Source organism: Neoarius graeffei, chromosome 3 (assembly GCF_027579695.1).
Source record: "Neoarius graeffei isolate fNeoGra1 chromosome 3, fNeoGra1.pri, whole genome shotgun sequence".
In the NCBI taxonomy this organism is placed as follows: domain Eukaryota; kingdom Metazoa; phylum Chordata; class Actinopteri; order Siluriformes; family Ariidae; genus Neoarius; species Neoarius graeffei.
In genome coordinates, this window is record NC_083571.1 from 99503848 (window position 1) to 99518447 (window position 14600).

The 14600-nt window shown below is 38.8% G+C and overlaps 1 protein-coding gene across 2 annotated transcripts in view; it reads right to left on the reverse strand.

Annotated features, from left to right (window-relative positions):
- Positions 1 to 11651, reverse strand: part of fermt1 (FERM domain containing kindlin 1) — a 29440-nt gene extending 17789 nt beyond the window's left edge. Inside the window, exons 1-6 of one of the 2 annotated variants that reach the window (XM_060917762.1) lie at positions 11547 to 11651; positions 9246 to 9404; positions 6395 to 6628; positions 4567 to 4689; positions 3210 to 3399; positions 882 to 984 (exon numbers count right to left, since the gene is read on the reverse strand). In XM_060917762.1, the coding sequence (XP_060773745.1) occupies positions 882 to 984; positions 3210 to 3399; positions 4567 to 4689; positions 6395 to 6628; positions 9246 to 9396 (801 nt within the window). In that variant the 5' untranslated portion in view covers positions 9397 to 9404; positions 11547 to 11651. Of the gene's footprint in view, positions 1 to 881; positions 985 to 3209; positions 3400 to 4566; positions 4690 to 6394; positions 6629 to 9245; positions 9405 to 9632; positions 9802 to 11546 lie in introns of those variants that run through there. The other variant, XM_060917763.1, reaches the window with a different exon arrangement.
- Positions 11652 to 14600: the final 2949 nt, after the last annotated feature.

Below are 14600 nucleotides of genomic sequence, written 5' to 3' on the forward strand. Positions count from 1 at the left end.
TCAAGGGCATTTCAGCCATTCCTGCTGGTCCAGGGAATCAATCCAGTGACCTTTTGGTCCCAAAGCTTCTTCTCTAACCATTAGGCCATGGCTTCATGGTTATCATATAAGAGATAACCAGAAACAATAATTTCATAAAACAAAAAAACCAAACAAAAAACAAACCAAAACACACGAACCCATTTGCTAAGACATTCTCATCACACTCGTCCTCTACGCTCCTTGTAATGGATGTATGCTTGAATTTATATCGTTGTGAGTTTTATGTTTATTGACTGAAATCACTAACTGCCCTGGATTTCAATGAAAAGTGAGTTTCAAATAAACAGGTTTTCCAGTTTCTTTTCAATAAGTGAAAATGTGCTAAAGTAGATGTCAGTGGTAATGTCAAACAAGCTATAGATGTGGCTAATATTCATTATCTCTAGCCGCTTTATCCTTCTACAGGGTCGCAGGCAAGCTGGAGCCCATCCCAGCTAACCACGGGCGAAAGGCAGGGTACACCCTGGACAAGTCGCCAGGTCATCACAGGGCTGACACACAGACACAGACAACCATTCACACTCACATTCACACCTACGGTCAATTTAGAGTCACCAGTTAACCTAACCTGCATGTCTTTGGACTGTGGGGGAAACCGGAGCACCCGGAGGAAACCCACGCAGACACGGGGAGAACATGCAAACTCCGCACAGAAAGGCCCTCGCCGGCCACGGGGCTCGAACCCGGACTTTCTTGCTGTGAGGCGACAGCGCTAACCACTACACCACTGTGCCGCCATGTGGCTAATATAATAAAAAAAAATAAAACTGGAGAAATTGAGTATGTATTCAATAAAAGCAAGCAAAACAATTCAGAATAAATATGAAATATAACCTTACCTTTGGATTAAGGTCAAAGAAACAGTGGTACTTGAAGCGCAGTAAGAGTCTGTCATTGTCTTGGATGTTCTGCTCCATTAGAGAGCTTGAGGAATCCAGCCAACTGCCAAAAATACCCACTTGGTTTTAGTAGTAAAACTAACAGGATTATTGCATTATCATTATTATCATTTAATAAACAATTATCATGAAAAAAATAACTGTGTTTTACAGTCTAGTCAGTTTTTTTCTAGTCTTTTTTTTTGTCCATGGTTGACCACTGTATAACTTTCTGAGCTGAAATCTTTCCTTATCTTAATCCTTTCATGAGACCTGAAAAGAATAGTCCTGTAACTGTATGCTGAAAAAAATATCAAGAAACAGATATTTTAATGGCAAAATCTTACAGCACTGGCTGTGAATAAGAGGAGGAGGAACAGGAGTCGCTGCCGAGAATGAGTGGGTAATGAATGAATGCATACAACTGTGTGTGATTAACACTGGCTGATTTGTACGCTGTGTGTCTTGCAGCAAGATGCTGAATGCATGAGAGCAGAGCACAAGAATCTCTCCAACAACATCCTGCTGTGTCTGTGAGAAGACTGCAGTACTATGAACAGTTGGTGTTTGGTTTATATTTTCATTTTATGAGAATTCCTGCACTCTCTCTAATCCCAGGCTCCCATTTCCTCTACAATAATGCTCATATGCTTTGGGATCCATCCATTATCCGGAGCTGCTTATCCTGTACAGGGTCGCAGGCAAGCTGGAGCTTATCCCAGCTAACTATGGGCAAGAGGCGGGGTACACCCTGGACAAGTAGCCAAATAATCGCAGGGCTGACACATAGAGACAAACAACCATTCACGCTCACATTCACACCTACGATCAATTTCGAACCACCAGTTAACCTAACCTGCATGTCTTTGGATTGTGGGGGAAACCGGAGCACCCGGAGGAAACCCACGCAGACATGGGGAGAACATGCAAACTCCACACAGAAAGGCCCTCGTCGGCCGCTGGGCTCGAACCCAGGACTTTCTTGCTGTGAGGAGACAGTGCTAACCACGGCACTACCTATGTTTTGGGATTTTTAATGGAATTTTATGTTGGTTTTAAGATAATAGTATGTTTTTTTTCATGCTAGTTTGACATGTACACTAAAATGGTTACTAAAAACATCAGTAGACATCTATATAACATAGTGTTAATTTTATGTTATGATCAAATAATAATATTTACTTGTTATAAGTAAATAGTTACATTAAGAATAAGAATGGTGCTATCTTGCAATGGCAATTGTGTTTGATTCAAACGAGTGCTCACTTATTTCCTTTCATATATGAGTAACAATCTTCTAAGTTACTGACTAAAAAGACATTAAAGCTAGACGGCCTTTCGATTTCATAAAACCGGTGAAATGTAGTTCCATCTGAAATTTGGTCATTGTGATATATGTTTATTTCTGTAATATCTAAAAAAACAAAAACAACGAAACAAAAAAACCCCAGGCCATTCTGTGGCTGGGAAGTTATTTAATTTGAGGGGATTCCTGAGCAAATAATGTGCATGAAATCGCTCTCTTCGTGCAGTCAAGCAGGCAGAGGAAGTCCATGTGCGCATGCACATGTTTACCTTTCGTCGGCGTCGTCTTCTTCTTTTGGGTTTTACGGCAGCTGGCATCCAGTGTTGCATTACTGCCATCTACAGGTTTACCTTGGCCATGCACTGATAGTTACATCATTCTGTTGCTAAACGAACAGCTGATCACACCGAGGTGCTCGCTGACCACCAATATTTATTAGTTTGGTCCTGCGTTTCCTTTCCTTCGCACCATAATGTCTTTTCTTCTCACTTTCTGTTACTGTAGTTGGTCTTTCACGCTTCATTCACATCCTCCATTTTTCTCTCCTGTTTCAAATTTGTATCCCACAATGCCTTGCATGAATGGGGAAAGCCCACCATGTGATGCATGATGTAGTCTCTTGTATTGCATCATGGTGAAACAAGAAATAATAGTGGAGAATTTAGGGCCATGTGGCCCTAAATTCATTAATTGTTCCATTAAAAAAACTAATAAAATTGAATGCCTGTGATTCAAATTCAGTAGCTTTCGGTCCACTAAACAAAAATAATTGGGTGTCAGGGAAAATTCTTTTCATGACCTAAACTTGAAAATTCTGAAAGGCAGTCTAGCTTTAACCAATGGTTAAGCCGCCAAAACTGGTGGAGTACCATGCCTACCAGCATATTAATTATATTCACCCTATCACTGTATCTCTTAATATATTGCTGTACCTCTGACTGCATTACTGTATTTGAATCAGTTTGGTTTTGATGAACTCTTACCCTGCATTGATGGCAGCTTTGTCCTCCATACTGAGAGGCTGATACATTTTGGCCAGCTCATCTGGAGACATGTTAAGCTGGCTTGAACTGAGAGGGTTTTCTCCAAACCACATGCTTGTGGAAGTCATTGGGATCCCATTATCAGGGTCATAGGTTGCTGTCATGGTCTTACTGTAGTGGCCAGTTCCAACTGCACACAATAACAGAGCTTCTGTCATTTATTAACATACTAAAAATGAGTACAGCATATGTAAATAATATTGGCTGGCGTCGAGTGGTATATTAGATACATTCCATTCAGCTAGCATGATACTGAATGAGTCGAAGACAAGTTCAATATCATGTAAGCTGAATGGAATATCTCTGATATACCATGAAAAAAGCCAGCCAATATTATTATTATTATTATTATTATTATTATTATATATACACATTCCTTTCGGGTGTTCAACGTGTCTTTCTCTTTCAAAATTCTCTCAAAATCTTCCATATTTAACAAAGCAAACCTGGCAGCCATTTTGTTTACAAATTGTCACAATTGCTCACTAGCGCGGAAGTTTTATGTCTAACCCTAGCGCGGAAGTTTTACGTTTCCGACGTGTGACCTCATCTTGTCTTGACGACCGTGCAATATCGTAAACCGTATTCAATGCTCATTCTCCACTGGGTAGAGTGATGTAATACATGTAGGATAAGCGATATGATAACAATATTACATGCTATCAAAGCAAATGAATGGAACCTGCTAAAAGGGAATAGAATACATGTTTCTATTCCATTCGAAAAAGTGTCCCATATATATAATAATTATGCATACTGAGTATTACATTGCATTGTGTCTATCACATATGCATTTTATAGACACAGGCATCAAATAGATTGTGACTGTAGTCCAAAACCTAGTCATTGAAATTCTCACCATACCCCAAAGCTGGCCTTGACTAATGCATATGCCTTTTGAGAATCATAATTACTGAACCAGGTTGAAGCAACAGACTGAGAACTAATTGGAAATACACAGGCCTAAACACTTTTTTTGCACAACACACCACTTTGATGGGCCATGTCAACCATCTGACCAAAAATGCAGTAAGTATCATTAATTGAAATGAAGAAAAAAAAAATCGAAACAAGCAGCTGCATTACAACCCTGGCAGAGCATCACTGGGGAAGACATCTATTGGTGTCTGTATCAAATGTTTGCAAGCATTAACTGTGGGAATTTATTTATATTTCCTCGTTATTGCTTGTCCTCCGAAATCAGGTGCCTGATGAGTATTTAGAGTAATTGTTTGATTCTTCATTTATGAACACTTGTATAAGCAATGAAAGGGTAACTTCACCCTGGTTAAATTACCTGTCCCACCAATAACATCCATGGTTATGATGTCATCTATCTCCTTAGCCTTGTCTTTTTTCTTTTTCTTTTTTGGATCATCCGGTGGTTTCAGGAGGGACAACTCCTCAGATCTTCTTATGTCTAAGATGAATGCATACATCCAAGTTAATCACCAAGAAATCTAATGATACAGTGTCCTGCAAAGTATTCAGCCCCCTTGATGTTTGTCTTGTTTTGTTGCATTACATGCTGGAATTAAAATGGATTTTTGGAGGGTTAGCACCATTTGATTTACACAACATGCTGACAACTTCTAAGGAGAAAATTGTTTTTTTTTTATTGTGACACAAACAATAATTAAGATGAAAAAACAGAAATCTGAAGTGTGCATAGGTATTCACCCCCTTTTGTATGAAACCCCTAAATAAGAGCTGGTCCAACCAATTCACTTCATAAGTCACATACTATAATGAGTTGATTAAGATCCACCTGTGAGCAATTGAAGTGTCACATGATCTGTCACATGATGTCTGTATAAATCAACCTGTTCTGGAAGGACCCTGATTCTGCAACACTACTAAGCAAGCAACATGAAAACCAAGGAGCCTCCAAACAGGTCAGAGACAAAGTTGTGGAGAAGTATAGATCAGGGTTGGGTTATAAAAAATATCCCAAACTCTGAATATCCCACAGAGCACCATTATATCAAAATGGAAAGAATATGGCACCACTACAAACCTGACAAGAGAAGGCCACCTACCAAAACTCACAGACCAGGCAAGGATGGCATTAATCAGAAATGAAACAAAGACACCAAAGATAACACTGAAGGAGCTGCAAAGATCCACAGTGGAGATGGGAGTATCTGTCCATAGGACCATTTTAAGCCATGCACTCCACAGAGTGGGGCTTTATGGAAGAGTGGCCAGAAAAAAGTAATTGCTTAAGAAAACACGTTTGGAGTTTACCCAACAGCATCTGGCAGACTCCCCAAACACATGGAAGAAGATTCTCTGGTCAAATGAGGCTAAAATTGATCTTTTCGGCCATCATGGGAAATGCCATGTGTGGCACAAACCCTGAGAATGCCATTCCTACAGTAAAGCATGGTGGTGGCAGCATCATGCTGTGGGGATATTTTTCATCTGCAGGGACAGGAAAGCTGGTCAGGGCTGAAGGAAAGATGGATGGCACTAAATACAGGGCAATTCTGGAGGTAAACCTGTTTGAGTCAGCCAGAGGTTTGAGACTGTGACGAAGGTTCAAGTTCCAGCAGAACAATGACCCTAAACATACTGCTAAAGCTACACTGGAGTGGTTTAAAGGGAAACATTTAAATGTCTTGGAATGGCCAAAGCCCAGACCTCAATCCAATTGAGAATCTGTGGCATAACTTGAAGATTGCTGTACACCAACGCTACCCATCTAACTTGAAGGAGCTGGAGCAGTTTTGCTTTGAGGAATGGGCAAAAATCCCAGTGGCTGGATGTGCTAAGCTAATAAAGACATACCCCAAGAGACTTGCAGCTGTAATTGCAGCAAAAGGTGGCTCTACAAAGTATTGACTGGGGGAGGGGGGGGTGAATACCTATGCACACTCCACATTTCTGTTTTTTTCATCTTAATTATTGTTTGTGTCACGATAAAACAACAATGTTCACCTTGAAAGTTGTAGGCATGTTGTTTAAATCAATTGGCGCTAAACCCCCCCCCCCCCCCCCAAAAAAAAAAAAAATAAATAAATAAATAAAAATCCATTTTAATTCCAGCTTGTAATGCAACAAAACTGAAGGGGATGAATACTTTTGCAAGACACTGTATTATATCCTTATATTTCTACACTTACTGAGTGTTCTGCAGACTTCTGCTACAGCTTTGAAGACCACTGCTGAGAAGCTGACTGTCAGTTTGACAGTCTTCATATTGGGTAGCTGCAGACACAGAGCTTTATGTTGAGGGGTGAAGCGGAGGTCAGCATCTGCTTGCACACCATATTTATCCAGTGTCCAGTGGGTTTTTAGTAGCCAGCAGTTCTTCTGTTCCCACCAGAGAGCATGATCTGACCAGTCCTGGGGAGCCTCTGCCACAAAACACAGCACTTTAGCCCCTTAATTCACAACTTCCTATTCAGTTATCCATCTTGCAGTCTAAATTCACTACCACATTGTGTGTTCAAGGGGTTAATTTGTATTCTATTTACAGACTCCGTACCTGAATATCACACGGAACATAGCCATTTAATAGATGAACCGATCTTGAGTGGTTAAAGTATTACGCAATTCTCAAGTACACAGACAGAATATCAACACTTTGGCATAAACATGGGGTGGGGTGCAGCAAACAGGAAATTACAAGATGTCTCAAAGTGATGACTTGTAATGATGTCATTAAATCATATGATCCTGACCAGTGACTTAGAACTGAGGTGGATGAGTCAGTCACAGTGATCAACTTTCCCAAAAGAAGTACCAACTGATTCAGAAGAGTCAGCTTTGACAGGAACAATAATACATGCTAATAAAATGTAATACAGCCAAAGAATAACTATTATTTCATTTAAAAAATCATACAAATTCAAGAAGAACTTGACCTGAACATTAGATCAAATCAGCAGTTACATTTTAAAATTCCATTCAGAGAGATAATCAACATGGCTTGTTACTGTCACTCTACTGGTGGTGGAAAGAAGACAAACTGACACACTGACTTGAGTAAAAGTACTTTGACTATAGTAATAATTCATTAATGAATTCATTAATAATTAAAATATGTAAAGTAAAAGTGGTGATCAAGAAAATTACTCAAATAACAGTAAACAAGCCATTTTGAAAATGTATTTACAATTGACAAAACTATAGTGAAGGCTACATCAGGGGGCAGAGCCTTTTCTTACAAAGCCCCACAGTTATGGAACAGCCTTCCAAGTAGTGTTCGGGAATCAGACACAGTCTGTGTTTAAGTTGAGCCTGAAAGCATATCTGTTTAGTCAAGCCTTTTGTTAATAGTTTTATTAGGTAAAGGAGTAGATCTGGAGGGTCCTCAGGCATAGAGTGTTTTGGTAAACTGGGATGTATGAATGCTGTCAGCCCCCCACTTACTGGCTCACTTGGGTTTGTTGACGGTGTAGTGGCTGCTGCTTTATGTCCCAGAGTGCCCTCATGTCTGTGTTACCTTCTGGCTCTCCCCTTTTAGTTATGCTGTCGTAGTTAGTCTTGCCAGAGTCCCTGCTTGCACTCAGCGCAAAATGTCTACTGTGCTTTTATGGCTGAGGACTACAGTTAATTTGCTAACTTTAGGACTGCAGTTGTCATGAACAGTTTTGCACTCAAGTTTCCATCAATGAACAATTTATAACTTCAATAGAACAGACTTCATGTTAAAAGTATAATAATTTTCCTGGTTACACAGTTATACTTTGTGACTATATAGGACACTGTTATAGAAGTGAGTTATTTATAATCACGCTATCTGTTATCACCCAAATGAGGATGGGTTCCCTTTTGAGTCTGGTTCCTCTCAAGAGAGGAAAACACTGCATTCCAGCATAAGAACCTTATCCCAGCTGTAAAACATTGTTGTGGTAGTATCATGGTTTGGGCCTGTTTTGCTACATCTGGGCCAGGACGATTTGCCATCATTGATGGAACAATGAATTCTGAATTATACCAGTGAATTCTAAAGGAAAATGTCAGGACATCTGTCCATGAACTGAATCTCAAGAGAAGGTGGGTCATGCAGCAAGACAACGACCCTAAGCACACAAGTCGTTCTACCAAAGAATGGTTAAAAAAGAATAAAGTTAATGTTTTGGAATGGCCAAGTCAAAGTCCTGACCTTAGTCCAATCAAAATGTTGTGGAAGGACCTGAAGTGAGCAGTTCATGTGAGGAAATCCACCAACATCCCAGAGTTGAAACTGTTCTGTATGGAGGAATGGGCTAAAATTCCTCCAAGCCGGTGTGCAGGACTGATCAACAGTTCGCGGAAACGTTTAGTTGCAGTTATTGCTGCACAAGGGGGTCACACCAGACACTGAAAGCAAAGGTTCACATACTTTTGCCACTCACAGATATGTAATATTGGATCATTTTCCTCAATAAATAAATGACCAAGTATAATATTTGTTTAACTGGGTTCTCTTTATCTGCTTTTAGGACTTGTGTGAAAATCTGATGATGTTTTAGGTCATATTTATGCAGAAATATAAGAAATTCTAAAGGGTTCACAAACTTTCAAGCACCACTGTACTGCACTTATGTACTGTAGTTTGTTACTTTCCACCTCTGTACTTTATGCAGATAATAAATAGGCTGCTTTGGACACCTCTGTTGAAATAACCTATTCTTTCAGATTGGCTCGTGTGGTGAACTTCAGACCTTACGTCTGCAAATAATACCACAGTAGCGGGACAGTGGCAGGAAGCCAGGGGCTATTGAAAGGAATGCAAGGCAAACATGGACGCACCCAAAGGTTTAAAGAAGGAGTTAGTATTGCTGTAGATACCGCTCTACCTGCATGCGTATTAGTTCTGTACTATAGATAAAACTAATGCCAATACTGTGCAAATCATTATTTTAGTTTCTTCTGTTGTTGCTGTGAGATGACTGAAACCCTATGGCAAACAAGTCCTATTGGACAGAATGTGAAGGAGGAGCCTTGATTTAAACACAACCATTTAGCAAACAAAAAGGCACTCACTGATTTTCTCCACAAGTTTGAGCATAAGTCCTCCAATGTGAAGGTCTCCCTTGACCCGAATTTTAAAGCTCATGCCTTCATCTCCTTCCCTCTGATCCACTTGGACCTTAAGCTCCCATGAGTTTTGTATATACTCAGGAGAAGTGTCCATGGCTTCACCTACAGAAATAGAAGAAAAGACAACTTGCTTGTTTCTGTCCAAGATTTAGTAGATTACAAAACGCACAGACAAAGCAATTCTAACAATTATGTCTGTTTATTAGATACAGCTACTTAAATGTGCACTATGCAGATATACAAATACTGATTGCGACCCACATGTAACCCGCATGCTACGTACATGCTATGCACCCGCATGTCAGACACTAGCATCACCACTGTACTCACTTTATTGGCTCTTGGGCCATTCTCAGCAGGCAGTGACACAGATATGGTAGTGGCTTGTTAGTAGCTGTTGTGCTGATCCAAGTGTATCATGTACTCGTAGCAACAACTCAAACACAGAGTGTAGATATTTTCAATATTTAGCAGTGTGTAGTACAAGTCTACTCCTGTAGTGTGACTAAATTCTTAGCCCTACCTGAGGTAGTTAATCTTAGGTCAACTTGGAAAGCACGAAAAGCGAACACTAAACATCACAATCAGAAAGCACCATCTGTAATAAAGTGTATAAATATACTTTCATAACTTGTAGGAGACAATTAACAGCTGCTTTTGGGCAGGATTTTCCAAGCACAGACTGTCAAACTTGGACAGTTTTTGGTTTTCTCTGCTCTAACACACAATTCTCAAAGCATGCACTAATCATCCGAGCTGAATCTGGCATGTTGGGACAAGGAAACTACACACTGCAGAGCAGCGATTGGGAAACACTGACTAAAGAAGGCTCATTAATGAGAAAACTGTATGAGAAGTATGGTCATAGAGAGAGAAAGAGAGTTGGACTTTGTTGTCTGAGCTGTGGTGAAGGGTGCTCATGAAAGAAGGAGAGCAGACCTCCGCCATCACTGGAATTCCTAACAAGCACAGACATGACCAAGAATAGGAAAGCCCGGAACATGAATCACTTGATTTCCTCATATAATATAATATAATATAATATAATATAATATAATATAATATAATATAATATAATATAATATAGGGCGGCACAGTGGTGTTGTGGTTAGCACTGTCGCCTCACAGCAAGAAGGTCCTGGGTTCAAGCCCAGCGGCCAGTGAGGGCCTTTCTGTGCGGAGTTTGCATGTTCTCCCCGTGTCCGCGTGGGTTTCCTCCGGGTGCTCCGGTTTCCCCCACAGTCCAAAGACATGCTGGTGACTCTAAATTGACCGTAGGTGTGAATGTGAGTGTGAATGGTTGTCTGTGTCAGCCCTGTGACGACCTGGCGACTTGTCCAGGGTGTACTCCACCTTTCGCCCATAGTCAGCTGGGATAGGCTCCAGCTTGCCTGCGACCCTGTAGAACAGGATACGCGGCTACAGATAACGGATGGATGGATGGATGGATAATATAATATAATATAATATAATATAATATAATATAATATAATATAATATAATATAATATAATATAATATAATATAATATAATATAATTACAGAGCAGTTAACAGATCAAGCCGTATTATTTCGAACTCTTCCCGGGGCTTGTTAACACTTGCATTTTCCTTCAATATTGTTGCTTATGTTGTAGCCTTATGTTGTTACCCATGACTATCTATCTGTAGAACAGATAGTCATGGGTAAATAAAATTTGCTGTAGGATTTGTTTTTCTGACATAAATTTGGTACAGATTACATATAGGCTGTATGTTTTTGTTTTTTTTTTCTTCTGCAATCTCTGAGAATGAATCCTGAAGTAGGAGCAGTGTAACTGAATAGTCTCTCCTTTGGAAGTAAACTATCCTGTAGGGCACAAGTTTGAACCTGTTTCTATTCCTGGAGGAAAAAATGAAAAGAAACTCAGCCTTGGACCTTGACTCTTAGCAGACAGATGTTAAATCACAGGCATAAAAAAGTTTCCATTGTTGCTGTTTTTGTTGTTAAACACTATCAAGGCGCACAGAACCAACAATCACTAACAGCACTGAAAACTATTAAAATGATGCTAAGATAAATAATGTAATAGGAATGAAAACTCAATACATTTTCAGTCTGAGCTTGTTTTCATCACCTTTCCTCATAGCTACACTGCCTTTAAATGGGAAATACATGACTTTAACAAACTAATTATATTATCAGTATAAAGTAGTGTATCTCTAATACATATGGAAATGATCCCAAAATAAAAATACACACTCACCTAAACAAAATGTCCGATATATTGCTCACTCTTCTGCCTCTTCTCTCGTCCAGTGCGGAATGGGACAGAGCCGCATTCCAGGTGAGTCGGAGAGAAAAGACCCTCCCTCCAGGTGTGCTATGCTAAGGAAGTGATCACTACCACAAGAGTGTATGAAAACAGCATAGCAGCGGAACATATACACGGCAAAATAACACATTGCCGTCCTTTTGACACGCTATTTGGTGCCATAATAAACTATTTTGTAGCGTAGTGTGTGTTTTCAAAGCCAAACTAGCGGAATTGTGCCAGCTGAAAATGGGTTCCAGTGGTTTGGCTTTATGTACATTTTGTAACTACAGTGGTGCTTGAAAGTTTGTGAACCCTTTAGAATTTTCAATATTTCTGCATGAATATGACCCAAAACATCATCAGATTTTCACACAAGTCCTAAAAGTAGATAAAGAGAACCCAGTTAAACAAATGAGACAAAAAAAAAATTATACTTGGTCTTTTATTTATTGAGGAAAATGATCCAATATTACATATCTGTGAGTGGCAAAAGTATGTGAACATCTAGGATTAGCAATTTTTCCCATTCTGATGTATGAAGTGAACATTAAGTGAAGCTCTTGGTTTGCTTCTCAAAGACAAAAGATATGGTCATTGATTTTAGAAAAAACCAACCTTGTTCTCCATCACTGACTGATATTAATGGAAGTTACATAGAGTTGGTTGACCAGTACAAATATTTGGGCACAATCATAGACAATAGGCTCAAATTTGATGTGAATACTGAGGTCATTTGCAAGAAGGGGCAACAACATTTGTACTTCCTTAGGAAGCTCAGTGTGTTTGGTGTTGATAAGGTTATGTTGGTTTTATTTTACAAATCTTTTATAGAATCTGTTCTCACCTTTTCTTTTATTGCCTGGTATGGGGGCATCAGTGTTAGTGATAAAAAACAATTTCAGCCATATTGTAAAGGTGGCTGGGAAGCTGATTGGCTGTCCACAGTTATCCCTGCTGTCAATTTATGAGAAACAGGTCATCCAGAAGGCAGGGTCAATATTGGACTGTAAAGATCACCCTCTTCATTGTTCATTTGAAGCTCTCCCCTCAGGCCGAAGACTAAGAGTCCCCTTTTATAAGTCCAATAGGACAAGACACTCTTTTATTCCTAGTGCAATACATCTGCTCAATTTGCACAATTTTGCTTTATTGCACACAAATGAGTCTGATGACCATGTGTCAGAAATATAGATAGGTAAGACAGTTTCTTTATATTAGTTTGTCTATTTATATTAGTTTGTGTCAGTTTTCCTTTTTGTGTCTTTGTGTATCTGTGTGCTATTTATGTGTATCTGTACCTGACTGTAAGACAAGTTTCCCTTTGGGACAATAAATTTAAACTGAACTGAACTGAACTGATTTTATGCAGATGCAAATCAACTGTTTCATGTTTGAAGCAGTGTCCAAACATAAAACAGTTTAAAATGAGGTTCTAAGATACTATTTTCAAGAGGTACAGGGATGAGGGAGGTGATGGGTAGCACTAAGTGTTATGAGAACACTTTTCTGTTACTTTTCGTGTCTGTGTGCGTGGGTTGTGCATGCGTACTGTATGTGAAGGTGTATGCTTATAATGGATATATTTTATATGGGTATATGTATGTAGGTATGGGGAGGTGTGTGTATATAGGGATGTATATGTGTATATGTATGTATATATGTATGTATATACATATTTATGCTTATGTATGTATGTATGTATGTATGTATGTATGTATGTATGGGTATGGATATATATAAATTACATTTAGGTTTTTCTAAATACAAAGTCGGAAATACATTTTATTTATCTATAAGTATCAGGCATGAGCATCTAGACAGGTAACAAGGAAGCTTGTTATTGTTATTCATTATTTAAGGAGAAGGGGTGGGAGTTTATAAGTTATACATCTTCTCACTCCTTTTCGAATATGTATTTCTGTGTATTATGTTTAAATGTTTATTTTATTTTTCTTTTTATTATTTTGCTTTTCATATTCGAAATAAACACTTCAATCAATCAATCAATCAATCAATCAATCAATCAATCAATCAATCAATCAATCAATCAATCAATCAATCAATCAATGCATTGTGCTGCTGTCAAGGGATTGGCTGATTAGATAACTGCATAAAACAGCAGGTGTATGGGTGTCCCTAATAAAGTGGCAAGTGAGTGTATACTTTCATTCACAACAGAAAGATATTTAATTGGAAGTTACATTTTTTGTAAACTAAGTGCCTCTGACAGGATCCTTTGTCCGTCAAAAATGTCCTCTCTAGAAATCACTCAGCATACAATAAGGTTGTAAATGATTTTTTAAGAAAATATTTGTCTCTTTTGAAGCAGAATACACTGTTGTTGCACAATTTAAAAAAACAACAACAAAAAAACAGGACTTGAAATAGCTGTGAGACACATTTGCAGCAGAGCTTCACATGTGGTTGAAATGTGAGTACGTCAAAAAGTGTCCTCTCCAGAAAACCACAAAGATCATCATGACTTCAGTTGTTATTACAGTTACCACCACGTACAAACATTAGATTAGATTAGATTAGATTAGATTAGATTAGATTAGATTAGATTAGATTAGATTAGATTAGATTAGATTAGATTAGATTAGATTAGATAGAACTTTATTGATCCCTTTGGGCGGATTCCCTCAGGGAAATTAAAATTCCAGTAGCATCATTACAGGATAAACAGTGAATAGAAATAGAAAAAAACTTCTAGATAAATTAAATTACTGCACAGTACTTGACAATTTATACTTAAAATCACAAACATTTCAACAGTTTTTCACTTTGTATACTTTACTCTTGTGGACGATAAGAAAATGGGTTAGTTTTAGAAATACACTATGTGCTGTCACATACACAGCAAGAAGGTTCTGGGTTTGAGCCCAGTGGCTGACGGGGACCTTTTTGTGCGGAGTTTGCATGTTCTCCCCGTGTCTTTGTGGATTGCTCCGGGTGCTCCGGTTTCCCCCACAGTCCAAAGACATGCAGGTTAGGTTAATTGGT